At 54.4% G+C, this 26,113-nt stretch overlaps 7 protein-coding genes across 7 annotated transcripts; 3 read left to right on the top strand and 4 right to left on the bottom strand.

The window, feature by feature from the left end:
- Positions 1–1,234: 1,234 nt before the first annotated feature.
- Positions 1,235–1,972, top strand: CGGC5_v000901 (uncharacterized protein; the record flags this gene model as incomplete). Its single annotated transcript, XM_032020032.1, has 3 exons — positions 1,235–1,305; positions 1,444–1,560; positions 1,633–1,972. The coding sequence occupies 3 exons, from the start codon at positions 1,235–1,237 to the stop codon at positions 1,970–1,972; spliced, it is 528 nt and encodes a 175-aa protein (XP_031882905.1).
- A 3,652-nt stretch (positions 1,973–5,624) lies between these two features.
- CGGC5_v000902 (uncharacterized protein) lies at positions 5,625–7,275 on the top strand (the record flags this gene model as incomplete). The annotated part of the gene is made up of 2 exons (XM_066150736.1): positions 5,625–5,815; positions 5,865–7,275. The coding sequence occupies 2 exons, from the start codon at positions 5,625–5,627 to the stop codon at positions 7,273–7,275; spliced, it is 1,602 nt and encodes a 533-aa protein (XP_066009836.1).
- Positions 7,276–9,730: 2,455 nt separating this feature from the next.
- Positions 9,731–10,946, bottom strand: STIMATE (Store-operated calcium entry regulator STIMATE; the record flags this gene model as incomplete). The annotated part of the gene is made up of 2 exons (XM_032020029.1): positions 9,731–10,357; positions 10,413–10,946. The coding sequence occupies 2 exons, from the start codon at positions 10,944–10,946 to the stop codon at positions 9,731–9,733; spliced, it is 1,161 nt and encodes a 386-aa protein (XP_031882730.1).
- Positions 10,947–13,374: 2,428 nt separating this feature from the next.
- On the bottom strand, positions 13,375–14,001 carry CGGC5_v000904 (uncharacterized protein; the record flags this gene model as incomplete). Its single annotated transcript, XM_066150737.1, has 1 exon — positions 13,375–14,001. One exon carries the CDS (start codon positions 13,999–14,001, stop codon positions 13,375–13,377), a length of 627 nt encoding a protein of 208 aa, XP_066009834.1.
- Positions 14,002–14,263: 262 nt separating this feature from the next.
- CGGC5_v000905 (Lactose regulatory protein LAC9) lies at positions 14,264–14,852 on the bottom strand (the record flags this gene model as incomplete). The annotated part of the gene is made up of 3 exons (XM_066150738.1): positions 14,264–14,270; positions 14,327–14,720; positions 14,780–14,852. 3 exons carry the CDS (start codon positions 14,850–14,852, stop codon positions 14,264–14,266), a joined length of 474 nt encoding a protein of 157 aa, XP_066009835.1.
- A 2,154-nt stretch (positions 14,853–17,006) lies between these two features.
- Positions 17,007–19,344, top strand: erb1 (Ribosome biogenesis protein erb1; the record flags this gene model as incomplete). Its single annotated transcript, XM_032020027.1, has 2 exons — positions 17,007–17,666; positions 17,719–19,344. 2 exons carry the CDS (start codon positions 17,007–17,009, stop codon positions 19,342–19,344), a joined length of 2,286 nt encoding a protein of 761 aa, XP_031882728.1.
- Positions 19,345–23,812: 4,468 nt separating this feature from the next.
- Positions 23,813–25,891, bottom strand: CGGC5_v000907 (Secondary metabolism regulator LAE1; the record flags this gene model as incomplete). The annotated part of the gene is made up of 10 exons (XM_066150739.1): positions 23,813–23,918; positions 23,979–24,398; positions 24,508–24,645; positions 24,725–24,762; positions 24,823–24,977; positions 25,084–25,125; positions 25,183–25,273; positions 25,335–25,364; positions 25,436–25,506; positions 25,843–25,891. The coding sequence occupies 10 exons, from the start codon at positions 25,889–25,891 to the stop codon at positions 23,813–23,815; spliced, it is 1,140 nt and encodes a 379-aa protein (XP_066009833.1).
- Positions 25,892–26,113: the final 222 nt, after the last annotated feature.

A 26,113-nucleotide genomic window follows, 5' to 3' on the forward strand; every position in this document is an offset into this window, starting at 1 on the left:
CCAAGCCTCCCTGGTTTGCCTTTTCGGCTGGTGATGTCAGGCGCTGGGAGCGATATCCCCGGCCGGCCTGCGCTCGCTGTCATTCGCTCCTCGGCGTGCTGCGAGGAGAGGACAGCTGCGGTTGGCTCACTATTGGATTACACAGCCACTGACGGGTCGCTGGAGAGCGGTGGACTGACTGGCTGGTCGGGCGAAATGGACCCTGCAGAAGAGAAGTGTTTTGTCATGACTTTGGTTGTTGGGGGAATTGTAATGGCAAGTAGTGCTGATACCGGCGCAGCGGTGATGCTGATTGCTGATGATGCCGGTGCTGCTGAGATGTTTCTGAGGGAGGCATGGTCCAGGTGGTCAAGATTCGGATAGGTAGGTACCGTCTCGATGGAACGGAGGGACGGAGGTACAAGAACGGCAAAATCGGAACCAGTTTCGTGAGGCAGCCCGGTGTTGGGATACGGCGGCCGGAGAGTAAGGGTACTTTGTGTGCGTTGGAGTCAGTCACTGAGTGTGTGTGGGAATGCGCGAAGGTTCCAAGCTCCGAACAAGCAACCAAAAGTCTGGGCAGAGGAGGCAGGCCACGCAATTCATTCGGGGCCGGTGACTCTGCCCAGCCTCCAAGACGTCGCTTTGTCCAGAGACGGGTGACGGTCTTCTTGGCTTTTTCTTCCTCACCTAACTTTCATGACCTACCAACGAATATAATTGATCCATCCCTCGTCTCTTCCCCCCCTCCCTCTTTCGCCCATCCCATTTATTTAGACCTTTTTCGCCAAGCTCGCGCTCAGCCTAATCAAACCCGACTCGACTCTTGCAGCGTCCGCTCCGCCCTGCATAACACCCCAAACGACCTAAGCCTTATTGCACCTAAACCCACCTACGAGGTCCCTGAAGCAGAGAACCTAACCCGGGCGGGCCTTATTTCATCCAACCTTTGCCCCATTCACTCGTACGAGGGGGTCAGCGTTCCAGCAAACCGCGACGTCAGGCCAACAGCCATCACGTCATTGAGTAGCAATACATCTCACGACACAACGCCACGAGCTTTCTTTTGCTTTGGCATCACTGCGAAGACGAATTCAGATTGAGAGACTTCCTATCATTGCGTCTTTACTTTTACGGCCACATTCCCTGTTTGTCGGCCAGTAAATAAGTTCGGTTGGCAACTTCCGTCACCTACACCCGACAGCAAACATCGACTGCGCCGTCTCCATCAAGCGCATCGCCAAAAATCATCAACATGGCGCCCGCAGATTTTCACATCCTCCCCTACCCTCTCCCTCAGGCAACTCACGATGCGATTACGAAGAGGTAAGTCTTTCGTCATACTTCCCCGTCGGGCACATCGCGATCTTCCGCCGATCAACAACGACGGCAGATTGCGATGGCCCGCGCCCCGTCCCATTGCCAGCAACGATTCATCCACGGAAAACTAACACCAACCTCCAGAGCCACGTACTGTAACGCATACGGGTGCTACGAACGCAGTTCGTGGTACTACTGGGGCCGCTGGGTCCTCGCCGCCGTCGTCCTGGGCATCGCCATCCTCATCCTCGTCGCGCTAGGGTACGTTACATCCAGCATCGCCTTCCCCGACAAAGCCCCCAAAAAGAAGCTGAACTGACTCTCTCAAAACAGTTGCGTGAGCTCCCGCCGTCGCAGAAAGCGCGGCATGTCGCCCTTCTACGGCACCGGCTGGATGAGCAACAACCAGAAGTACTACCCCCAGAACACCACCTACGCCTACAACCAGCAGTACCCGCAGCAGGGCTACGGCCAGGGCCAGCCCGGGCAGTACCAGAACCCGCCCCCGGCCTACGGCCAGCAGCAGCCCCAGTACACCGGCACCACCTTCAACCCCAATGACGGCTACTACGGCAATCACAACGAGGGCATCAACCTCCAGCAGCCGCAGAACGCGTACCACCAGCCCCAGGGCACCTACGCGCCGCCCGCCGGCCCGCCTCCCGGAAAGTAAGAGGGTGCTTGCGTGTGTGTGTTTTTGGGAGAGGATGAGTTGCCATGCGAGAAAGACACAACGATGGAAGGGAATGGGAAGGGATATGCGAACACCAAATGATACCTCGATTGCGGACCAAAATTGATCCAGCGGCGTTTTTAAAGGGTTTCCTATTCGATGGGAATTGGGGGACCTATGAAGATGAACCATGTGGAGGAACGAAACGTCGGCTGGAGTTAATTCTCCTCCTTTTCACGGCCTATGATGGTCAGGAAACGGGCTTTTCCCCTTCTGACTGTATGATATCTCTTTTTTAGTAAAAAGACTAGTTTTTTCTAACAACCTCGACCTCTCTTGACGCTGTAACGTGATTTCCATGTCGGTGGCCGATCTATGGTGACGCGCTAAGCTCAGGCCGTGAGCACTTCTAAACGCCGGCTTCAACATCAGATGGTTCCTGAATTGCTGTAGCTGACATCTGAGCTTCTAGAATGAGTTTCCAGAAAACACGGGGCGCTCTCTGGCGGCGACAATCTAAGCGCCCCGGAGCCGGGAGCTAGACAACGAGGAAGGATGCCTAATACGCCCATTTCCCGAAATCTCGTGGCGTTCATGGTTCTTGATCCCACGATCCTCCCTGGTTTAGATGAAGTCGAGAAACCAGAGTTAAGTCAATAGAGAACTGAACAAGCGAGCTGAATAGTAATAACCCAGGAGCCTTGACGTAGTGAGTAGAGTGCTTTACTTAGTAGTACTGGAAACGTATGGGAGCACAAAATCGAGTGTCTGCTCTCTTCGTCGGCGGTTGTCCGGACGTATACGGCGCCTCCTCTCCCCCTCAGGACCGCCTGGAATGCGACGAGAAAGTCTCACCGACGCTGCTTGAAACACACAGGGCCATGTTCGCATATAAAACGACCGAACCCCTTCAGCGTCCACCGTCGACCGAAAAGTTCGAGACAAGGAGAAGCATCCTCGGTTTCGCAACGCTATTCTCGGCGGCCCCCATTGCCGTATCCGACCCGCCTGCTCAGCCCGCCTGACGAGAAAACACGACGAACGACACGGAGTTCCGATTGTGGCGAGTGAGGTCGGGATTGGGAGCAGAGCTGTGTGGCTGACCCGGGTGGCGTTCATGGGAATAACCATCGGCCGTGGCATCCGAATCATGTGGGAAAGCCCCAGACGCCCGGACCACTGCCAAGTCAGTATGGGTGCCTGAATCCTCAGGCGAGCAATCCTCAGGCGAGCGACAGATAGAGTCCACTCAAAGTGCAGGTTTCACCTTGTGACCCTGCAGATTGCAAGCCACTCTGTCTCTGTCTCTGCATGTTGCGAGCAGATTTCGGCCGGCGTGTGGGTTTTGGCTTGTTCCCGCTTTGCTGCTGCGAAACTTCGGTAACCCGTCAGCGGGCGAGCAAGCTCAAAATTGTGGTCGACGAATCCAAATCATCTCCGACCCCTGACAAGCTTCTCAGAAGGAAAGGCGGGTGGGAAGGCATGGAATACGTGCCCCCTGGCCGGCTTAAGAGGTTGCCGCTAAGGGACCGGGACTTGGGGAGGAGGGAATGCTTCGACCAACGGCCAACGCGACACTGGAATAGGTGGGAAGGGGAACGGCTGCGCCGCGGCACTTGCGCGATTACAGGGGAGTTGCTGGCACAGAATATTGCAGTGCATGCTTCTGCCGCGAGTTGCTTCTGGCTCCATTGCCTGCCCGCTGGCAGAGTTCGCATTTCTCAGCGAGGGTGAGGCCGGGAGAGAGGGAGACTCTGCGGGAGAGAATGCGAGCGAGGAGCGAACTGCTCACCCCACCAGAGTTCGTCTGAGCCAGGCACGATGCACGCCGCACGGCACGCTGCACGCTACGGCCAGGAACGCCTGTGAGAGCCAGGACGCTCGTGGAGCTTCAGGTCCAATCTGCATCCACTTTGGTGAGCACTCAGCAGCCAGCAGCAGCGCGGCTTGGTACACTAGGCAGGGGGATGCCGCTAGAGCGGCATGGCGCTCGATCGCAATTCAAATTTCCCGCTCACAATCTGAAATCTCCCTTGGCTTCCCTCATGTGTGTGGGCTGTGGACAGTGGTGCGCGTGCGTGTGTCTTCTCTCTGCCTTCCATCTCTGCTCTCTCGTTCTCTCTATCGCATCGCTCTTGATCGCTCAAGTCGCTCTCTCTTAGGTAGGCACGACACACTGACGATTTTGTCATTGCGCAGTGTGATTTGTTGATCTCCCTGTCTCTCTCTTTCTGAGGTAGGCTCTCCTCCCCTCGGGCCGTTTCCTTACCTCTCCGCTCTCACTGGACGGGGTTCATCCACTGTGTGTTTTGTCGTCTTGATCGCCCGCAACCCTCGTGGAAACCGTTAGCTTTCTGGGAAAGTAGCGCGTGCGTCACGTCAATCCTTTCCCGTTCCTTTCTTCTCTCAACGCTCCTCGTTATTTTTCTCCCTCGTCCCTCCTCATCCTCCTCCCTTCCGTCCCCTCACTGACGCTCCGGGAAAAGGTACACCTCCAAGGCCATCCCATCCACGGCACGGCGGCCTCTCACATCCTCTTTTTTATTTCTCTCGACACCCTTTGGAGGTGCATTATCCTCGACAACCCGACCCGGCAGGCTGCGTCCTGTTCCGTTCGCTCCTTTATCAGTTGTCTTTCGTCCCAAGTTCCGCCCGCCTTCCCGAGGCTGTTTGATGCCGGCTCCCCGTGTCTCTCTCTGCGCCTGATTCACTCCCTTTAAGGAACGATAGACATATACACAGCGTCAGCAAAGTTTGGATAAACAATCCACTCATTCCTTTCTCGACTCAGCCCGCCGCCACACGAGGATTTATTGCATTTTTCGTCACCACACACACAATTTACGTCTCACGACGAGACCCTCCTCAGCTACAGCCCACTACCTACCTGGGATATCCGTGTTTCTCTCGACAAGGCCCGCGTATACCATACGAAATATCGGGAACCACCACCCCTTTTCTACACCAAACAAACAGCGTCATTCGCCCAATAAACCGCCAGCCCCCAACCGCAATCTGTTGGCCACCGATCGCCTATTCTCGGGGTCATCCTGTCAACCCTGCGGTGCTTACTGACTGCACCGCCCAGTTTCAGCGCCATTTTGAGACGAAAACCTCTGGGCTTCCCTCGGTCCTACGCTGTCGTTCGCTGCGCCTTCCCCTACCACTACGCAAGGGGGCGACCACGCTTTACACTGCACCTCCCGCAGTGACGAACCACCTTCAACTCTCCCTCCTCTAACGGCAACACAGGCATTTCATTTTCGTCCCTTCCAGAACCGGTCTGTGAGAGGGGACATCTACTTTCGTTCACGCCTGCCGCTTTCGCTTGCTGCGCTTTTGCCTCCTCGCCCGTTTCTCGCCTGAGATCGCTCTGTTACACCTGCGTCACCCGGACCTTCAGGACACAAGCGGCTCGCCTTCCATTCCCTTGACTGCACCGAAGATCAACGTGCGTTCAGCCGATCAAACGAAACACCGAGCAATCCGTCTTTTTTCATGAGATGATGGACCTATAGTCTTGCTACTATTCCGCAACTTAATCCCTCTCTCATTCGACCATCCCGACCTCGACACATACCCCGGCTTTTTCGAAGGTATCATACCGAGAATCACGTTCGTTGGAGAGAAACTCGGCATCTCAGCTTTCAAGATGCCTTCGATCGACGTCGCCATGGCGAGGAGCCTCCGCGGAGGAGTTTGGGGCTCAGTAATGTCTAGCATGGCTGCGGCTATCGAGAAGCGCCAGATCATGTCCACGGTGGAGAACGTGGGAAACCAGGTTAATGATGTGAAGACGGCATTTTCAAGTTGGGACAACTGCATGTCCGTCAACTATTGCAAGTAGGTTTACACGGCTCAAGTCAGGATCGATGGATGCTGACATGCGCAGGTGGCCGGTCATCGGAGTCATGATTGTTGGCGGCTTGATCATCTTTTCGATTGTATGGTGTATCATTCGATGCGCTTGCTGCGGTCTGTCGTGCTGCTGCCAGTGCTGCTACTGCCTCAAGTGCTGCGGTAACTGCTGCGGCTGCTGCGACACCCCGAAAGGAACGCCTCACAAGTACCTCGACGAGCCGTACTCTTCGAATCAAGGATACAAGTCACAAGCGCCCATGAACGCGAATTCGAACGTCCCGCCATTCCTCCAAAACCAGCCTACGCATACCGCACACTTCACAGCACCAGCGCCCGTGGCATCCGGAGCCTCGGCGCCCCCTCAGTACGCCGAATTCGATGTTAGCAAGTCCGGGGGCAAGGAGGACGGAGACGCTCTTCCTGCCATGCCCAGTTGGGAAGGTGCTGGATCCAAGAAGGTTGCGATCGAGGAAGAGGTGGAGCTGGAGCAGATGAACAAGCCCGCAGCGTCGCCAAACCCGAACATGCCTCTCATGGCACCCAACGCCATGTCCCACCCGAACAGCCCTTACGGACAAAACGGACAGGCCGGAGCTAGCGGCTACTTCCCCAATCAGTCTGCGGACCCCTACGCCATGAACAACCAAGGATTCAACAACAACGGATACGGACAGTCCAACTCATCTTTCGGCGTCGACCAGTACGGAGCCGCGGCTGCGGCTGGAGCAGCTGGAGGCATGGCGATGAATCAAGGCAGACGGACTCCCGCCCGTGAGTTCAACAACAACGGTCACGGCCCGCAAAGAGGACAGACTTTCCCACCGCCCCAGCACGAGCTCGACGGAGGCTTCGGTGGCTTTGAGCAAGGAGGATATGGCATGGGCCGCCCCCCGCGCAACGGACCTAGCCCGGCCCCCAGCAGAGCCTTCACTGCCCCCCCTCGCAACGGCCCCAGCCCTGCGCCTGCTGGCTACCGCCGCTCGCCGGCCCCCGATTACCGCGGTTCCCCCGCCCCTCCTCCTGCCGACTACCGCAGGTCCCCCGCTCCTCAGGATCCCTACCGCCGCTCCCCTGCGCCTCAGAACGACTACGGCTTTGACCAGCAAGACCAGTATGGCAACGACAACTACAACCGCCAACAATACGGTGGCGGTGCGCGTCAGTACTCGTCCGAGTCGACCCGACCTTTGGCCGCGCCTCAGCGTAGCTACACCGGAGACCACGCTCCCCAGTCCCCCGACCTCCAAAACTCTGGCGGCTTTGACTTCCAGTCAGGCTACAGCCGCCCGCAGCAGTACAACTACAACCGCGGCCCCGCCACTGGCCAGCCAATGCACGCCGAGCCGGAGGAGGAAGAACAGCGCCCCCCGCAAAGCAGCGGCGGCACGTACCCAGGATACAAGGCCTACCAGCCGACCAAGGAAGGCTGGAGCGGCGTTTGAGCGAAATGAAAGAAAAGCATTTATCACGACCTTTTGACATGGAAAGCAGTGTTTTCGCATGCGTGGCGACAAAGTGGAATGCTGTCTCCGTCACGGCAGTCTATTTAAAGACTAATGCAGTCCGAAATTCATACATCCGAGGCGGCGTTACTTTGAGTTTTGATTAAAGTGGTTTCGTGATGGGGTCATCCCTGAGCCGACCGCACCCTTTCGCAGAAACCACTGGTCGTCTGTTTGGAACATCAAAAAGAGAGAGAACTGGGGTTGGTTTCCCACACGGAGTTTCGGGCATACAGAAAGAGCCTTTTTTTCGAATCTTGATGAGGGAGCAATGGAGGGTGTATAATGAAATGACCCAGGTCAAAGTTTCTGTTTCTTTGTTTTGTTTTTCTGTATGGGTTTCCCTTGCGTCATGGCGAATCTTGATTTCTTGCGGGGCCTTTTGTTCTTTTTTTTTGCATTCGCGTGGATTTGGCCGTCCACACAGCACTTCTTCACCTCACACGTCTTGACGCTGAACGAGCCGCAGGCTGGCGTCGTCTTCTTCCGTCATCGATCGTTTGCTACATTGTCCATCCGCAGACTTGGGATGGATTTGAGTTTTGGGGAGCAGGAAGGTTCAAGAGGGGGGTTACTCGGACGTTGTGTCCAGGGTAGGGGGTGCGGGAGATGGACAGGGGGTAAAGAGGTTGTTGCGATGATGGTGTGGGAGAGATACCCGCTTCGCGAGAGGGGAATATCAGAGTATTGAATTGAAAATATCATATCAAGTATATGACATCTAAATCGTGCGGTGTGATGATGAGATTTGTGGTAACCTGACTTGTGAGTGAGCTACTGTTGTGGTTCGGCAGGTCATGGATGGATTGTCTCTTTTCGTCCTCTTCGGAAGAGAAGATGCAGAGGCGCGAGTATATATGTGATGAGAGAAGAGAACGTGACGATGAATTTCCTTCTCCGTAAGCATCTGAACAAGATTACCTGAAGCATCTTGTCTTTCGCATCTTTGACTGCGTTTTCTTGTGGTCCATCAAGACACCGAGACGTCTCAAGTCCGGCTTTGCCAGATCGTTGTCGCCATCACACGGTTGCAGTATTCACAACCTAAGGAAAACGGGCGATGTGGCTAAGAAAGTGAATGGCGATGGGTCTGTGGTGATGGTGATGGCACATGCGGGAGGGTATACCAAGAGAGAGAAGTGAGAACATTGATCTTTGTCACCGTGGATAGGGACATGAGAGGATGGATTTGTGTCCGAGGAGCTGGGTGTACGAGCGGCCCATGAGGTCTGACAAGCGTCTATCGGGGAATTTATTAAGGATGTGCGGCTTGGTTCAATCTGCTGTTGCACCCCTCATCTCCTTGCCACGATGCCTGAATATAAAAACAAGTAGGAGGTGCCTGTCTCTCTTTTGTCAACCTGCTCCTACATACCTCTCATACCCTCAAACACAGTGCGTCTGGGTTGTTTCAGACCACATAGGAGTAGCGGCTACGGCTGATATTTGCACGCGGCGACATCTATGACAACGCTTGCAGGGCGAGGTCAAGCGGGACGGATTGGCCGCGACAACGTCTCCCGCTGTCCAAACGCCGGTACGATGGCGTGGCAGAGCGATCTCCCTTTTGCCAGATGTACAGAGAGGTGGCCCGGCGTCTCTGCTGGATTGACCGGGTCGTCGGCCATTCCCGATGTCCGCTTCCACAAATCTTCCATGGCCTGGAGGAACTGCATCTACACGGCTGCCATGCACTCTGCCCAGGCTGTGTGCGCTGCCAACCGTACCTGTGATCAGGGGACGTGAAGGCAATCCGGACCGTCATCCTGCCAACAGCTATGCACTGGACACCTGATCCTCCCATCCGGAAAGCAAGTTCAAAAGGGCATACTTTCAAATGTTCCTCTATTCTGACTCCCACAGTCGTCCACACCACTCGTCCGAGACGGGTCCGCTCCTCCGTACCTCGTATTCCCCAATGTGTCGTGGCAGCTTTATACCAGGCTGTTGCTTGGTATACCATCGTCTTGGTGTCCTGTCATCCTCTTCCATCTCACCCTCTTACTCCACACATCGGCCAGGAACTCAAACTTGTGCTGAGAGGATTTGCTGACTCCCCGGTTGCCCGACATTCGAACAGGGGCGCCGGCCTTCAAAATATACGCCTGCGGAGATTGTTCATTCTTTTGACCCGCCATGCTGCTTTGTTAGAGGCCGTGTCGTAACAAAAGCCTCAGAGGAAAAAAGTCATTGACAAAGGGAGTCTCAAGAAACGGACGTGACCAGCTAATGCATTGAATTACCCGAGCTTGCTATTCTCCATAAATACGCTGCGCAGCAAGATATGTGATAACGTATATAAACCATATCGATATTGTTACAACCCTAAGAGACCATCTAGGCCCTACACCCGTACATGTTCTAGGTTACCGTCCTCTCGTAAGGGTTACACAAATCACTCCTTGGGGAAGAGCTCCGCCGATATGTCCTTCCTTTGGTGGTTCGTCCTGCTCGAGCTGCTGCCAATCACCGTGGGCGCATCGCCGTCCTTGTCGGGATCATACTCCGCATCATCCGCGTGCTTCGCCTTCTTTAACCTCAGACTGCTGCTGTCGTCCGAGTCGGTGTCGTTGTCGCTCGCCTCGTCGGCGTCGTCGTACGGGCTGACGGCCGCGTGCCGCGAGCTCCACTCGGGGTCTTCATCCGGCAGGCGCTCGTGCTCGGTCTGCGGCTGCTTGATGAAGGAGTCGATGATGTAGTACTGCAGCGCGTTCATGATGAGGGGGAAGAACATCATGACGAAGAAGATCTGCAGCTGCTCGTTGCCCTCGGTCCAGCGCAGGGCCCAGTCGCCTACGCGCGAGATCCAGGGAAGTAGCAAGAAGATGATGAGCACGCAGAGCTTCATGCCAAAGAGGCCGCAGAAGTAGATGACGGACTGCTTCAGCCACCACCAGGCATTTGGCGGGTTGCCATAGTTGCCGGACTTTATCGACTCGGCGGGCTTGCCCATTGGCGTGTAGGCCACAAGGCCGGTGAGGACTCGGAGGAGCACGATAAGGATGGGGATGCCGATCGTTGTCTGGGACACACGTTAGCCGGGTACAGACAGAACGCAGGGAGCACAAGAAACTTACGTCGATGGCGAGGTTGAGCAGGTAAAACGAGCAAGGGTTTGGCGTGTAGTCCTCCTCGCGCGTTACTAACCTCCGCACGTTGGCCGTCGTCGTGGGGTCCAACGTAACAGAGAAGCGCCCCGACGTCAACATGGACATGAAGACGTTGGCGATGTGCACCAGCACCGAGCCAAACACCTGCTTCGACACATCAAAGAACCAGATCTTGACGGGCCTTTGCGGTCGTTCCCTCCAGCGCTTGTACACCAATGACAGAAGCGCCAGACCGCCGAGTGTAGCCTGGACGATGAGGGCAAAGGAGCCGAGCAGGCTGCACTCGCCGTTGCCGCCTCCCTCCTTCATGGCAGCGGTCGCAGTCGCGGCGGCGGCCGATGTGACAGCGGTGGCGACGACGTCGGCCATGGTCTCTGCTGCTGGGTTCGTGAGGGGGATCATGGTTGTTGTTGCAGCGGCAGCGAGGGCGGCGGCGAGGGTTGATGTGGGAAGCGCATCTTGGGCGCCAGTCGCTATTGCGTAGGGCGGCGGGGGGGCCATTGGCCTGGCCGGTCTAGCGATTATGTACGGCTAAGGGAGGCAAAGGCGCGGTGTCTTTGTGACCTGGTGACGCCTAGGTCGGGAGGGGGGGCGAGGTGCGGCGTCGGAATGTGGATGACGTTTTGGGAGATCGGGGGTGGGCGCGCGCTCTCTTTCTTCCCGTCTTTCTGGGGTTGACGGTAGTAGTGGTGGTGGTGGTTGGTCGTGTGGGCAGGCGAAACGGTTCTACCTGACTAGCTTCGAGACACGGGCAAATATGTATGCAGGTCGATAGTTGGAGCTCCGACGTGAAGACCGGCGACGGGGTTCAGAAAAGCAAGGAAGAGACAGGTAAACGCGCTTGCAGGGCGTTGAGAGGAGGGGAAGGCAGAATCCGGGGGAGGAGGCTGTTTAAAGAAGGAAAAGGGAGAAACAAGCGTGTGAAGCATGAAAGAAAAGGGTAAGGCGAGGAGCGGTAGGCAGAAGAGATGAGAAAAACGAGGACTACAGGACGCCAAAAAGGTGATGATGGACACAGGATGGGACATGGACGGAGGCTGCTGTCACGAGGCGGAGCCAGAAAGTGACATGCAAGCACGGACAATTAGGCGGTCGAGTTACAAATACACGAACCCTTTCTACCACCGCAGGCAGTTGTTAGGATTGCGGTAGGCAGACCAGGCACCTGGCTAACTGGAACTCTATTCGCCGCTGCCAATGTTCTACCTGTTGGGTGGTCTGGGCATCATCACTTCCTTCCAGCAGCATACCTGGTAGCAACGGCAGAGAAAAACACAGTCGGGTCATCAGCACATCAGCGCACCAGGGCCCTGGGGAAAAAGGACCTTGGGACCCTCCGCCCCCCGTTTGAGCCCCTCTGCCGCCTAGCAGTTGGCTCCAGGTTCTGACACAAGCTTACTTCCGATGCGGCTTAGCGTCCCCGCCTTTAACGGACCAGACCTGCCGCGCGAACATTCGGCCCCAAGCGAGCGCGATTAGGTGTTGGGTGTTATCCGTAGCCCGGTGAGCACACCCAGCGGACAGCGGACAACGGGACTATTTCCACGGCGCTAACGAAGGCTTGTTGGCCCTCATGGTTAGGAGCTTTTTTGGAGGTTACCTTAATCTGCAGGTGGATCACCGCCTAAGATTTTAGCAGCCGGGGGATATCTTACTGGCAATTGCACCTGGCGGGAATGGAATTGATGAAGGCAAACCGGAGGAAATGGCCAGGACAGCGCCGAAAGGGGGACCCGCGGGCGACGGACGGCGCGCACCAAGGCCGCCGAGCCCCCCCCATCCAGGTCCATCTCCAGTCCGCTGTCCACCTATCGACCCCCAACTGATGAAGCGCAGTTGAGGCAGGTTCCTGGCCAATTATCAATATCCGTTCCCATCGTCCCCGTCCCGTCCAATCTCTTCTCCCCATCGCGAACACGAAGGTTTATCTGACAGTCCTGCACTAAAACCAAAGAAATCCAGATTTACGAGGGGCACGGATCTCCGCCTGCTCTCATCGTTTTCCCTGGGAATCGCATTGGCCATATTACTAATGATCAGGTCCCAACCTAACCTTGCCCCGTACTAATGGACCACCCCCGTGCCCGTTCGCGACATCGTTACCACACTCGGCTCGCCGCGCCGCGCCGGTGGTGAGTCGATGTCTGCTTCAAATTACCAAATGACTGCAACATTTAGGTAATAAGCAGGTTTTGCCCAAGACCGCGCAAATCGTCCCGCATCGCATCGCAAGCCCTCTTACTTAATACTAATACATTTTTGTTTTTCTTCAAGTCAGACGAGACAAGACATCCCGTCTTTGTCTCGCACGACTCACCTATCAATAGGCAAAACCCGCAGCATAATCCCCTTTGTCGTACCCGGCCTCGACCGAGCCCTTTGTCAGCCGTCTCTTCATTTCCCCGGGGCGCCGCTGACGAGAGACACATCCATACACTGCCCTTCTCTCTGCGTCCCGAAAAAACCGTGTTGCCTCGCCATTCATTACTCACCGTGTCTCAAATCTCGATATGCATGGAAGCTGCATGGAACGTTGACTCGAGACTACAGGATGTTCGAGGCTTTCGACTAAATCCAATCTTGTTCATCGCCATGTGTGTTACCCTTCTAGATCTCACCCAGCGGACAAAACCCACTCGGATGCCGGAATGAAGCGATATTGTGGACAATTTCAGAGGTTGGAAGGAGTGGAATGTTCCTTAAATTTGCGCGGCCTGCTCGCTGGCCACTGGATATCAAAAACCCCGCTGTCTAAAGTTGAATCAAATCTAACAATGGTAATATCAAAACTCGCTACAGGCTCGCTTTTCCTCCTTACGCCATACATCTCGTCGTTTCCGGGCAACTGCGTGTACTTTCCCGTCCATATCTCTTTCTTGTAGCCCAAATTCAAAAGATGAACGAAAAATACCCAAAGGAACTATGCGCCTCATGCAATAACCAGCTTATCCAAAGCAACCCTCGCCATCTCTATAATCTTCAAGCAGTTCCGATTTTCTGGGCTGTCATCCTTGCCCTCCGGCACCATCAGGTTGTGTTGCGTATGCAGCATCGGGTGCGGGTTTCCCGCCGCGACGTGCGCGTCTAGTGCGTCATGCCGGTGGTTCGATCTGTCCTCCATCTCCTTGATGACATCCTTGAGACCCAGGTGGTGATACCCCGTGCCGTTCGTCGTCTCGAAATCGTAGCCGTAAATGTCGACCTTCAGCAGCCCCCGCACCGTGAGCCTCCAGCTGTCGGGATCCATCTCGCGGTTATCAAACGTCTCGATGACGCCGCAGCCCTTGTCTCTCTTGTTCATCTCCCCCCAGAGGCCGCCGTACTCTGCGAACCGGAAGGTGATCATGCGGCTCTCCTTCTTGGCCCGGGCCGTCTCGGCGTCGACGAGCTCGAGGATCTTGGCGTAGGCGTTGGCCGTCGCGGGCAGGATGGTGCCCAGCATCATCATGTTCTGGAAGGACTGCATGGGCGGTGGCTTCGTGATGTCGATGCCGCTGCATGCCGGGCAGTTGATCACGTCGTGGGCTGTTCGGGCGGCTTGGCGGGCCATTGCCATGGCAATCTTGACGTCGTTCGAGAGCCTCGACAGAGCGTCGAGGGACAGGAATATCTGGGAGAGACAGGAACATGTGGTGTTGTCGTACGCCTTGACAGTAGTAGCATCAGGGTCATGATGAGTGTCGTGTGTTTGGGCAGAGGTGGATGATTCGGGCGTGTCGTTGGCAACGGTGTTGGATGCGTCTGATAATGAGGCGGCAGGGGAGACGCTGGAGACCTTGTCGGGCACTTGCGCCGACAGGAGGTCAGTGAAGCTTTTATTAATATCTTGAGGCAGTCCCTCGTCAGCAGAGTCACTTTCGTCAAAGTTGATGCCACCTAACAGGTCAACACCCCCAACCCCAAACTGGAAGTCTCCAGCCGGGTACCGTGGCTCGGTGTAAGCCATGGTGTTGAGGCTCGCCAGCTCGGGCGGCAGCGTCGACGGCGGGCCGTCCAGGGGGGATAGCAGGTCGAGGTAGTTGACGTTGAAGTCTTGGGTTAAGAACGCGGAGAAGTCGGTGTCTAGCGTCGGTTGTGTGATGAGCGGCGCTTGCGACTGCTGTGCTTGGTCTTGAGGCTTGATGGAAGAAGGTTGTGCTTCCGGTGACTCTTCGACGTGTCTACGCTTCCTCGGCCGCCCCATCTGCTTCTGCGGCGAGTAGACACATCTCAGACCCTCTCTCTTACACCGCGAGCAGCCATCTGGCTCCTTGGTGCAAGCAAGCTTTCGCGATCCTGTCGAGTGATGTTAATCACCAATCCATTCTTCGAGGCGGGATGGGGCCACTACTCACGACACTCATCGCACGCACGATGCTTGACGACACCGTCCGCGGACTTGGACTGACTACTGCTACTTTGGGGCATGACTGATGTGACAAGGGTATCAAGGGGACTGAGAGGCTTTTTGTCGTGATCTGCCTGACAATGTGCGTTGGACGAACTATTCTGATTACTCAGAACTTTCCACACTGTCGGAGTGCGGCGTCCGTGAGGGTTTATATGTGGATGGAGGGGAATGTGTGTAAGGTGACGACGACGTGCGACTGTGACTCTTGGGCGGGACGGGCAGCGTCAACGGCGAGGGCGACCACGATGATGCCCTGGCTAGTAGTGTGTGGCTTGCCCTCAGCTGGATCTCGGGGTGTTCCTTTGGTATTTTTGGGCCACGGTATCCACGGGATGGTGGAAGCATGCGGGTGGTGACGCCGAAGGGTGTGATGCAGAAGCAATGTGCACTCGAGCAAGAGAGTGACCGGGGGCGAGCAAGACACGGGTGCAAACACGAGCAAATGCAAGCAGAAGGGAAAGCTTGTCTGCGGCGCGGTCGAGTCGTAAGTGACAAAGTCCCGGTTGATGTCAAAGGTTGGTGGCAGCCACGCAGCACAGCTTACCTTAGCCCAGTAAGGCCGCTCAAGACCACCTAGACCAGGGTTGGTAAGTACGACTAAGACCAACTCAGTCCAGGTACCTGGGAGAAGTACAGCCCCTCTACCTAACCACGTCCTCGACAGAGAGGAGAGCTCTCGTTGACTGGTTGTGGGGAGAAGGATTCCACGCGGCGTAAGCACCACCTCTACCATGCATATACTGGAGCCCAAGGCGAATCCGAAGTACTTTCGCTAGGTTGTTGTTGGAGGTTCAACGTTGGAGCCGTAGGCGGGGTTGGGGGCTTCCATCTCAGGTACTTTGAGCCAGGCAACCAGATGTCTGCTCATCATTATTCACTCTTGTACACGCATTCATACTCTCATCAACACGCGCCTAGATACCCAATTCAAATCACGGGCAAAACCTCTCCTTCGAGTAAAGATGCCCGACTGAGTACACGCCGAAGTTTCCAGGCTGTCGGGTCTCAGTTCTGCTCAACCTCGCAGAAGCCACGAAACAGTACTCTCTCTCACGATAGGTGACAGCTACGAGGGCGAGCTAACACCCGATAGACCGCGGGACAGAGTCTCTCTTGGCACAATTCTACGCAGCATATGTGGCGCCGTGATTGGCCGAGAGCATGGCAATTGAAGCCATTTGACTCATCGGCATGGAAAAATAGCATCACTAACGTATAACACATGGATGACAAGGTTCTCCCTTTGAAAACCGTTCCATACGGTATGTTCGCTGCGTGCCGGAGCTTCCACGCCGCCGATGGCATGAGTGGGCTGACGAAGGGACATTTGAATAGCCATCTTGCAACTGACATGGCAAAGCCCCAATGCCGCTTGTTCGGCTTCAAGCCCCTTCAGGCATGGAAGCATGCTGCGTCTGCCGTAGGGCGGCGCCATCAGCAACCTTACGGGATCTGGAGATTGTGTTATTTGACCTTAACGGGCCTTTTCGTCCTGCCATTTGTGCCAAGAATAATCATATGGGACCCGACGCCGGTTAGTCTCATGCTACGTTGTAGCAATTTGAGCACTGGACGGTTGCTTTGGGGTTAGCTGAGCTACAGCTGAAGGACGCCTTGTAAGGCCCTGCACGGGCTACCCGGTCCAAGCCTACAGCGCTCTGAGGTGCGTTGATGATGGGAATTCGCCGGACGGGAGAGAAATGGAAGGCTTCGTGATGCCGGTTGGCTTTGCATTTCGTAACGTGACTTGACCAGCAGCGGTCAAGCTGGCTTAGAATATGTCATCCTCACATCGTCCAGTCGCTCCACTTCTTCGAGAAACCGTCACCTGCGACGGTGCAGCTGGTGATATATGCGACGGTCTCAAGTTTGAGCGTTTGCCAACCACTGAGAATCGCTTGTAGCTCCCTGCGGTGTCTCTTCGTAGGGCAGATTTCATAGCGATTTACAGTGTTTGACAGAACACAAACCAGCCCCCCGGCACGCTTCCAATGACCCACTTTTCGATTTCGGTCAACCCCGCTGGGCGGTGTGGAATGCGCTAGCACTAACGACGGCAGAAAAGTGATCGCAGAAAAAAAATTTGGGAATGGGCGCTGGCTGCACCTGCATCGCGAAGCTCCAAAAATAGCCCTCCACCAAGGCAACTTTTTGGCTTTGAAACCACCACAATGGCTCCACGACAAGCGTTAGGCAAGCGGAAGGAACCGCAGGCGGCTGCTGCTCCTGTCGAGGAGGAATTCGGCAATGCAACGTTGGAGGGCATCCTGTCTCAGAGCGAGGATGATTCCGACTACGCCGAGTCTTCTGGCGACGAGGCAGAGCTGAACGGCGACTTGTCTGAGGATGAGGACGAGGACGAGGAGGACATCCTGAGTGACGACATTCCATCCGATGGCGAGGACCAAGACGTCTCTGCGAAACTCAAAGCAACAAAGCTCTCCGCTGCCAATGGCGACGACGAGCCCAACTACAGGGTCGTTACCGACGCCAATGGCAACGAGCGCTACGAGTACGACGAGATCGATCCCGTCTACGACTCCGATGACTCCGATTCCCAGGAGGCTGCCAACACCATTGGCAACATCCCTCTGTCCTTCTACGACTCTTACCCTCACATCGGTTACGACATCAATGGCAAGAAGATCATGCGCCCGGCCACCGGCGAGGCATTGGACGCTCTTCTGGAGACCATTGAGATCCCCAAGGGATGGACCGGCTTGACGGACCCCGCGACCGGCAAGCCTCTCAACCTGAGCCAGGACGAGCTTGAGCTTTTGCGCCGCGTCCAGATGAACGAGGTTCCAGAGGAGGGCTACGACCCGTACCCTGTAAGTTTCAATCGCACTTCTCACTGCCAATGCGCAGACTGACAGGACATAGGAAATGGTTCACTGGTTTACTGCCCACGAGGAAAAGATGCCCCTGAGCGCCGCCCCCGAACCGAAACGCCGCTTCGTCCCCTCCAAGCACGAGGCCAAGAGGATCGCAAAGCTCGTCAGGGCCATCAAGGAGGGCCGCATCCTGCCTTACAAGCCGCCTGAAGAGAGGGAGAAGGAGGAGGCCGAGAAGGAAGAGACCTACTACGACATCTGGGCGAACGAGGAGGAGCGCCCGCCGCACATTATGAACATCCCCGCACCCAAGCTCCCGCCGCCCGGCTACGACCTCAGCTACAACCCGCCCCCTGAGTACCTCCCGACCGAGGCCGAGAAGGAGGAGTGGGAGAAGGCGGACGCCGAAGACAGGGAAAAGGAATACCTCCCCGCCAAGTTCGATTCGCTGCGCAAGGTCCCCGCCTACGGCGAGTTTGTCAAGGAGCGCTTCGAGCGCTGTCTCGATCTCTACCTGGCGCCCCGCGTGCGCAAGAACAGGCTCAACATCGATCCTGCGTCGCTCCTTCCCAAGCTTCCCCGCCCTGAGGAACTCAGACCCTTCCCCACGTCCAGTCAGACCGTCTTCCGCGGTCACGAGGGTCGTGTGCGGTCGGCCGCCATCAGCCCTGACGGAGAATGGCTTGCCAGTGGCGGTGATGACGGTACCATCCGTCTGTGGCACCTTCGCACTGGTCGTCAGGAGTGGTCCGCCAAGATTAGCCTGGACGAGGCCGTCAACGTCGTCCGCTGGCGCCCGACCAAGGACACCTTCATCCTGGCGGCGGCCGCCGGAGAGGAGATCTTCTTCGCCGTGCCCCCTCGCGGAGCCGACGGCGTCGACAAGGCCAGCCGCGACATCCTCGATGCCGGCTTCGGTTACGCGACGCAAAACCCCCAACCTACAGCTACCGTCACCAAGGAGCAGCCCGGCAAGTGGGCCCGTCCTGGTTCCAAGCTCGAGGCCCTCGGCGTCCTGCTCAAGGCCACCGTCAGATCAACCGTCAAGGTCATCAACTGGCATCGACGTGGCGACTTCCTCTGCACCGTCTCCCCCACAGGACAGCGCAGCGCCGTCGCCATCCACACCCTCTCCAAGCATCTGACTCAGATCCCCTTCAGGAAGCTCCCCGGACTGGCCCAGACGGCCCAGTTCCACCCCTCGCGCCCCCTCTTCTTCGTCGCGACCCAGCGCATGATCCGCTGCTACGACCTGCAGCGCCAGGAGCTCATCAAGGTCATCCAGCCCGGCGCCCGCTGGATCTCCTCCTTCGATGTCCACTCGGGCGGCGACAACATCGTCGTCGGCTCCTACGACCGCCGCCTCCTCTGGCACGACCTCGATCTCTCCACCCGCCCCTTCAAGACGATGCGCTTCCACGCCGAGGCCATCCGCGCCGTCAAGTTCCACCGCGGCCTGCCCCTCTTCGCCGACGCCTCCGACGACGGAACCCTGCAGATCTTCCACGGCAAGGTTGTCAGCGACCTCATGGAGAACCCCACCATCGTGCCCGTCAAGATGCTCAAGGGCCACAAGGTCGTCAACAAGCTCGGCGTCCTCGACGTCGACTGGCACCCCTCGGAGCCGTGGTGTGTCAGCGCCGGCGCCGACGGCACCTGTATCCTCTGGACGTAAACCAAAGTACGGGAGAAGGAAAAGAAAAAGTGGCAATCTATCCGTCTCTCTGGGTATATGGGAGAGGATACTTGTATGTTTTTACACCAAAAAAGACAGCGAGGCGTTGGGAACCACCAAAAAGAAACCAAAAGAAACACAACCCCATCATTTGCTTTTTTTGCTTGTTGTTTTCAAATCTGCATTGTGTTAGATAATCGTATATTCTTGAAGAGGTATCATAATGGACGTCAACTTTGCACATACGAAAGCCATCCGCGTTCAGATGAGCCAGCGATGGAAATTTATTCGCAGCAACTGAGGCCATCTTTCACTTGCACGTTAGGATTTAATAATGCAGTCAAGCTCTGGCGCGTGGGAAATACATCGCATGAAGTCTTGTTCAATCATTAACACTGACAACGCCCTCTTGAACTGGCAGCGGGGAGGCGTTGTTCATCCACGCGTAGGGTTAAAAACGCAGTGAACCGGAAGTGAGCGCGGACATTTCGGCATTGAACAATGCCTATTAAGGTTGAATTGGGGCAGGGGTCATCCGCACGTTGCAAATCGCAGTGAAGCAGCAGCAGGCGGGCTTGACGGCGCGTGACGTAGTGTCCATAGAAACCTGATCCTCTAGACCTTGATGATAATCTACTCGACGAAATGCATAGTGCTCATGAATGTTGTAGGTTATGTACATTATAAGACTCCGGGCTTTCTAGATCTAGGTACATATAGTTACAATATATAGCCGTATCCTCGATTGTGAACTTTTTCGCGGGTCCACGATAAATAAAATGCGTTAAGAACTAGTGATGACTACATAACTTCAACTGGGGGACATCTTTCACCTCTGCGTTAGATGTCTAAAATGCAGTGAAGACCAGGGGGAAGCGACAACATCCGAGAGGGTATGTAGGGCCCTCACAAAATGGCAAAAGCCCACATGAGGTCTACGCGGTAGACCAATCGTTCGACCGCATGCATATGCAATAGCACCCCGCTGTGAAAACTGAGGGGTGAAAATAGGTACTTTAAGAGCTTGGCTAGCTATTTCAGCCTAAAGACCTAAACAGATATGGGAAGTGAAAGTAGCTACTGTTGTTCTTAGTAGCATGGTTTATACATGAACTTGATACTGTTTTTCTTGGCTCAAATAACCTGAATCTATAGGAAAGTCGTCGCTAACACTTGTCTATATTGTACGTTGCGTGCTGTGTGATGACCTCAAGCTTCCTATATCTGAAAGATTCCAAGGTGCTCAACGCAATATTCGGCCACGAACTCCTTGTGTTTCCACGATCCGTTGAACTGACAGGGCCCATCGTTCACCCGCGTGTTGGGGGTTAAAAATGCAGTGAAATGACTAGGGTCCGAGAAGCAATACCCGCGAAATTGGTGTGAGTGGAACAGAGTAGTCCTATCATTTACACTTATCCTGCCTAACGACGCAGTAACATATGCAAAGATCCCCGCCTTGAGACCTAGGGAGTAGTCCAGGAACTTTTAGATCTTGGCTGCATGTCGTCATGGCCTAGACTGGGCAGTGCTACGATCCTTTTCTTTTGGTAATACGAATCTATGTTGGAATTCATCTTGAGTATTTCACGAGAATGGGCTCCGTTTGTGAAAAAGGCTATCTTGATACCTGTCGACGTTGTTGGCTGGACACCTGCGTCAACTCAGGGGCTCCAGCAATTCAGGGACGCCAGCCGTAATTCGTATCTTTCTTCTGGTTGCGGTCTTGGTTCAACTATAAATTCTTGTAGCTTGACGGTGATAAAAGCGAATTGGATTTGCGAGCTATCAATGTGTGGGACCATTTCGTGCCTTCGTCACAAGCACCACCATCCTTGGAGCAGAGCTCCTCGAGGCCCCTGAAAGTGTAGTGAACCGATGCGTCACAGCCGTAGTCAATCTTAATTTTCCCGTAAGTGATCCTGGTTTCGACTTTCTCGCGTTTGGCGAACAGGTTTTGGGGCTCAACTCGTGGTTTCAAGCTGCCTGACCCCCAACGGCTGTTGACATTGGCAAGTCCGCTGTCAACCAATGGAGACGGTTGAACGGTAGGTGCTGACAATAGAAGAGCAAAAATGACGTTGTTCAGGCAATGCATGGTGGTAAGGTAAGAAATTGTTCTTCTCCGAGGCCAGCAATTTGCGTCTGTGAAGAAAGTTCGTCGGACTGAGGTAGCCAAGAAGAGGTGTAGTAGAGAAGCTTGCAAAGCACGTCAAGAACACAGAAGCTGAGCCGGCTCTTACACCTCGAGTAGCTGTGAGTCTCATCAATGGATGGTGCAGAGCCAGTAAGTGTCCATCTTCATCCATGTCGCACATCTCCCAGTCAGCCTCGCCTGTCTTCTATGATACTTTCAAGGGTTATTAAGATGAAGACGTCATTTGTATCACTTTCTTCTCTACCCTAGGCAGTGAAATTACAGAAGCCTTGGTTTTGGCGAAAGGTTCAGGGAACATTTTGATCATCCGCTGACGGCTGGGTTGTGCAAACACTGCCTCTGCAGCAGGGCATAATGGTTGCCTGCGAGGCGTCAGGGTCAAACGACGGAAGCCAAGGAAAGATCTCCCCTACGATGTGTCTTGAACTCCCTCCGCTTTAAACCAAACCAAGAATAAACCATCAGCCTGATCGAAACCGGACACTAGATCTGTTCATGTCATCAGCCGCGCCGTCGGAGTCGTTCATTCTCTCCGGACCCAACGTAAGAGATCAGGAGCATTTTTGGCGAGAGGAACTTTCGTCAATAATTACGTCAAATTGGCGAGAAAGCATACTCGTGCTTGATTAGCGGGCTCGCTATTTAATGAGCTGATCACTGCAACGAGTTCTGCCCAAAGGGGTAATAACATGTACAACTTTCCGTCAAAAAAGCCAGCATTTTACAGACGTCACTTCTCTCCGCTTCGCCTGGAATTGTCTTAAGCGCAGACCTTGGCAAGTCGGGTTTGAAGCTACGTGGGAAACCTGTTCTCATTGGCGCTGCGTAAATCATCCATAATCTTTACCTTCTTTTTGCTCCGACAAAATACCAGAGCGCTGTCATTGTAGCAACAGAAAGTGTAGGATAGCTGCTACTTCTGCTCTTATGGAAGTTGACTTTTACGCAATCTGCGATGGAATGCAAGAATATTCGTGGCTGGAGACCACAAAATACCTTGGAATCATACATAGATAGTCATTGTTGCTATTAGACATGGAATTTGACTTGAATGTACGAGGATACAATGACGATAGGCTTGAGTTTCCTGGGCCAGATGATTCTTTACCTAACAGTCGCTGTTATGGGTTTATTTAGTAAAAGAAATAAAACACAACCAGGTATCGCCCTCTCAACGAGATAAGCCATGTGCTGCAAGTCAACCAAGACTTCTGAGGCTATCTCTGGTGCTATATAGAAACACTTAGAAGGGAGTCAGTATGCCTGTCGGTCCATTTGGGCGTTCCAGAACCATTGAAGCTCTCATGATGCAGATACTGATATTTCACTGCAATGCTTCCAACGGCATAGGACTCGGCCTGTTGAAAGCAGGGTATGCGCACCAAGGAGTGTCACAAATTAAAACATCAACTCCTTACCAGTCGGGTTTTGAAGCAAACAATGCAGTGGTTTTCATTCACAAGCAGTCCTCGTCCATACGGTCAACCCTTGCAACCCGCAGTAGTCCCAAACAACCGTCGAGACCAAGGTCCCTCTGCTGACTCACAGTCCATGCACTCCATCTCATACTTGTTCAGAACGGCCTCCGGAAAATGGCCAAGACACCAAGAAGCTTCAAGCATAATATGAAGTCCCTGAAAAGAAGCAGAAAACCCTTGTTCGATGGAAGGTCGTACTTTTCGAAAACGTCGCCAGCAAGGGCCTCAAAACTCAGTAATCAGATAATTTCTCGTGGAATCAATGAGAGGACCTCAACTGGAAACTAAAACGAAAACAAACATAATTGTAGCATCGTCTGACATCGTCTACATCATGTTTGATACACCTACTTCACAAAAGGTAACCAAGCAATCAACTATATGCATAATCGACAGGACCCGCCATGCAGCACTTTTTCTTTCCACAGCTCATAGCGAGTTCACGTCCGATTGCATCCCAAGATTCGCTGATGCTGCATAAGCTAAACAATCCCAGTGCCGTTCCTTCATTCAGAACCACCCACCTCGCTCTTTCATACTGCTGAGCGAGCTGGAACATAGCAACTAGACTATAATGGTGTTGCGGTCCGTATTTCTCGACGGACGTAGGTGCGTATTTCAGGAGCTTACCTCTACATAATGAAAAGCCCTGTCAGGAGCTAAATCATCGTATTTGATGTCCATGACAGCTAAGTCATCTAGGAGTGAAGAGGATATGTAAGGCTTCTTCTATCAGCTGCGGCAAAGCTCGAGTCTCTCAAAATAACCATCCAGACAGTTGATGAATGTCCTCGCCACTAGACACCTATCAAGACTGGGCTGGAGCTGGGCTCTACGTGGTAGTCTCCTCCGACGCTTGAGCAGCAGCCGGGGTCGCAGCCGGCGCAGGACTATGCTCCTTATCTGCTGTCATTGGCTTGCGTCCTACCAAAAAGTACCTAAAATGACCCATTAGCACCGGCCCCTATAAACCGACGAGATCGGAAATTGAAACTCACATGGGTACATAGGCATGATACGCCCTGTTCTTGAGGTCCTTCCGCACATCGACCAGGAAAACCTCAACTTCGTCGCGCGTCCATTCGTACGCCCGGGTCAAGGGCGCCATAGCCAGCCCATCCGCGGCCATCATTGCGTTCTCGTGGCTGAACATGCCAATCTCCTTGAAATGGGGATCCTTGGGCCACGTCCCGAGAGGCCACTTGTACTTGCTCAGTGTGACATTCTCAAAACCCACATCGGCCATGAGGCCCTTCAGTTCGCTGGCCACCACAAAGTTACGTCCGAACTTGGTACCTGCGCCTCTGAGAAGCTCACCGAACCGCACTAGTGCGGAATCGGCTGGCAATGTGTCGTCGTCGGACAGGAATGCCATTTCGGCTTCTTGGAGCTCGAGGTAGCCGCCGGGTGTGATGTTGCTACAAACGTCTTAGTGAAGAGCTCTCCAATCGACGACATTGAGTTTGTGTCAGAGTGGTGGAAGTAGAAGGATCAAAGAATTAAAGGCTAAAAAGGCGGAAATATTACTTGTAGCAATTAGTTATGTACGCTTTCCAGTCGGCGAGACTCGACGTCATGTGACGGCTGTGAATGTATTCGAATGGCTTGGTGTAAGTCCACTCGTCTTCGATGTCGTCGACCTCGAACTTGACGTTTGGGGCCACACTGGATGTAAATGTAAGATTATTGATTTGTATACTTCGAGTAGTTGCGCCACTTGAGGTCGAATGCAAGAAGCACTTACAAGTCAGGTTGCGTAGGAGACAAGTCGACACCGAGAACCTGAACCCATTCAATTAGAGTTCATTCTTATGAGGCCATACTGCTGTCTTTTGAACTGACCTCAGTCTCAGGGTGGTCATCCGCGAACTGGATAGCCCAGATACCGGTGCCGGTGCCGATATCAAGAGCTCTCCGGACTTTGTACGCTGGGTCACACGGCGGTGCGAGGCCGAGCTTGCCGCCAAGGGTCAGAAGGGCCAGATGATGTTGCAGGTCTGTCATTAAGGTCAGAAAACTGAATGCTATAAGAAATGCCAAACCGAATAAGCTGGAAAGAGCGGGCCAGTGATGTTTGAAGAGAGCACCATAAAGCGTGCGTACCCAGTCTGTCATTCTCCTTTTCGTCGTTCGGAAAATGGTATTCTTGTCAGAGTCAGCGGCGGTACACGATGTAGTCAACAACGGAGGCGGAAGACTCACTGCCCTCCTTGTACCGGTGATAAGTTCTGCCATTCTCGAAGTGATAGTCGCGAAGAGACTCAGAAAGGCTGGTGCTCGAGGAAGCGATGCTCTATGCGCGTACGCCATTTATCAGTTCCAGGACGACATCAGGTGCGCGACCTTAAACCCACCTGGACCTCAGCACCGTCATCGACCGGGCTCTGTGCGAAAAGTCAGCAACGATTGGGAAGAAAGAAGCAATGGTGCCATGGCAGCCTTGGTGGAGACTCACGTTGTCCTCGGCTCCAATTTGGATTTCGTGGTCGACCTGAGCTGAGCCATCGCTTGTTCCGTGGATGACGACTATATGTGTACGCGATACTGCGACGACGGATCAGAATGAGATCGAATTCCGATGCAGGTTTGAAACGGCAAAGTTCAGAAAAGAGTCGTGATGTTGGAAAGAAAGTGGAAGACTCGCGGAGGGAGGTTGTGCGACAACAGGCCGGCGCAGAACAGACGACCCCTCCTTCCTGACCCAAGGAGAGGGGCGAGAGATCCAAGATCCCTATCCAGAAAAGCACCAGGACCAAACATGCATATGCAGTCCAACGGCGAGGTTGCCCCTTCCGTTCTGATGTGGAGTCCGAGGAAACAACATGGCGAATGGGAGATCAACGTTGGTTGAACAAGACAGACGAGGCTGGGCGACATAGCTGCCAATTGCAGAATGTCCCTCGGCCTGCATGCCCGTCCCCGAACGAATGGTTCCCTGAAATCCCGACCCCGGGGAACTGGCTCAGATTGTCTGTCATGTTGTGATTCTTTTCCAATCTATCTCTCCATGCTATCCTCCCTCTCCGCATGCATAGTGGTTTTTTCTGCCGTAGATGCTTTCTCTTTATGATATTGTCGTAACTGTCGTGAAAATCGTCGCCTCCCTCGTCCCAATACCAACTACCGACCCATG

The sequence above is a fragment of the Colletotrichum fructicola genome (genome assembly GCF_000319635.2).
Source record: "Colletotrichum fructicola Nara gc5 chromosome Unknown KSG_Nara_v1_contig01, whole genome shotgun sequence".
Classification (NCBI taxonomy): domain Eukaryota; kingdom Fungi; phylum Ascomycota; class Sordariomycetes; order Glomerellales; family Glomerellaceae; genus Colletotrichum; species Colletotrichum fructicola.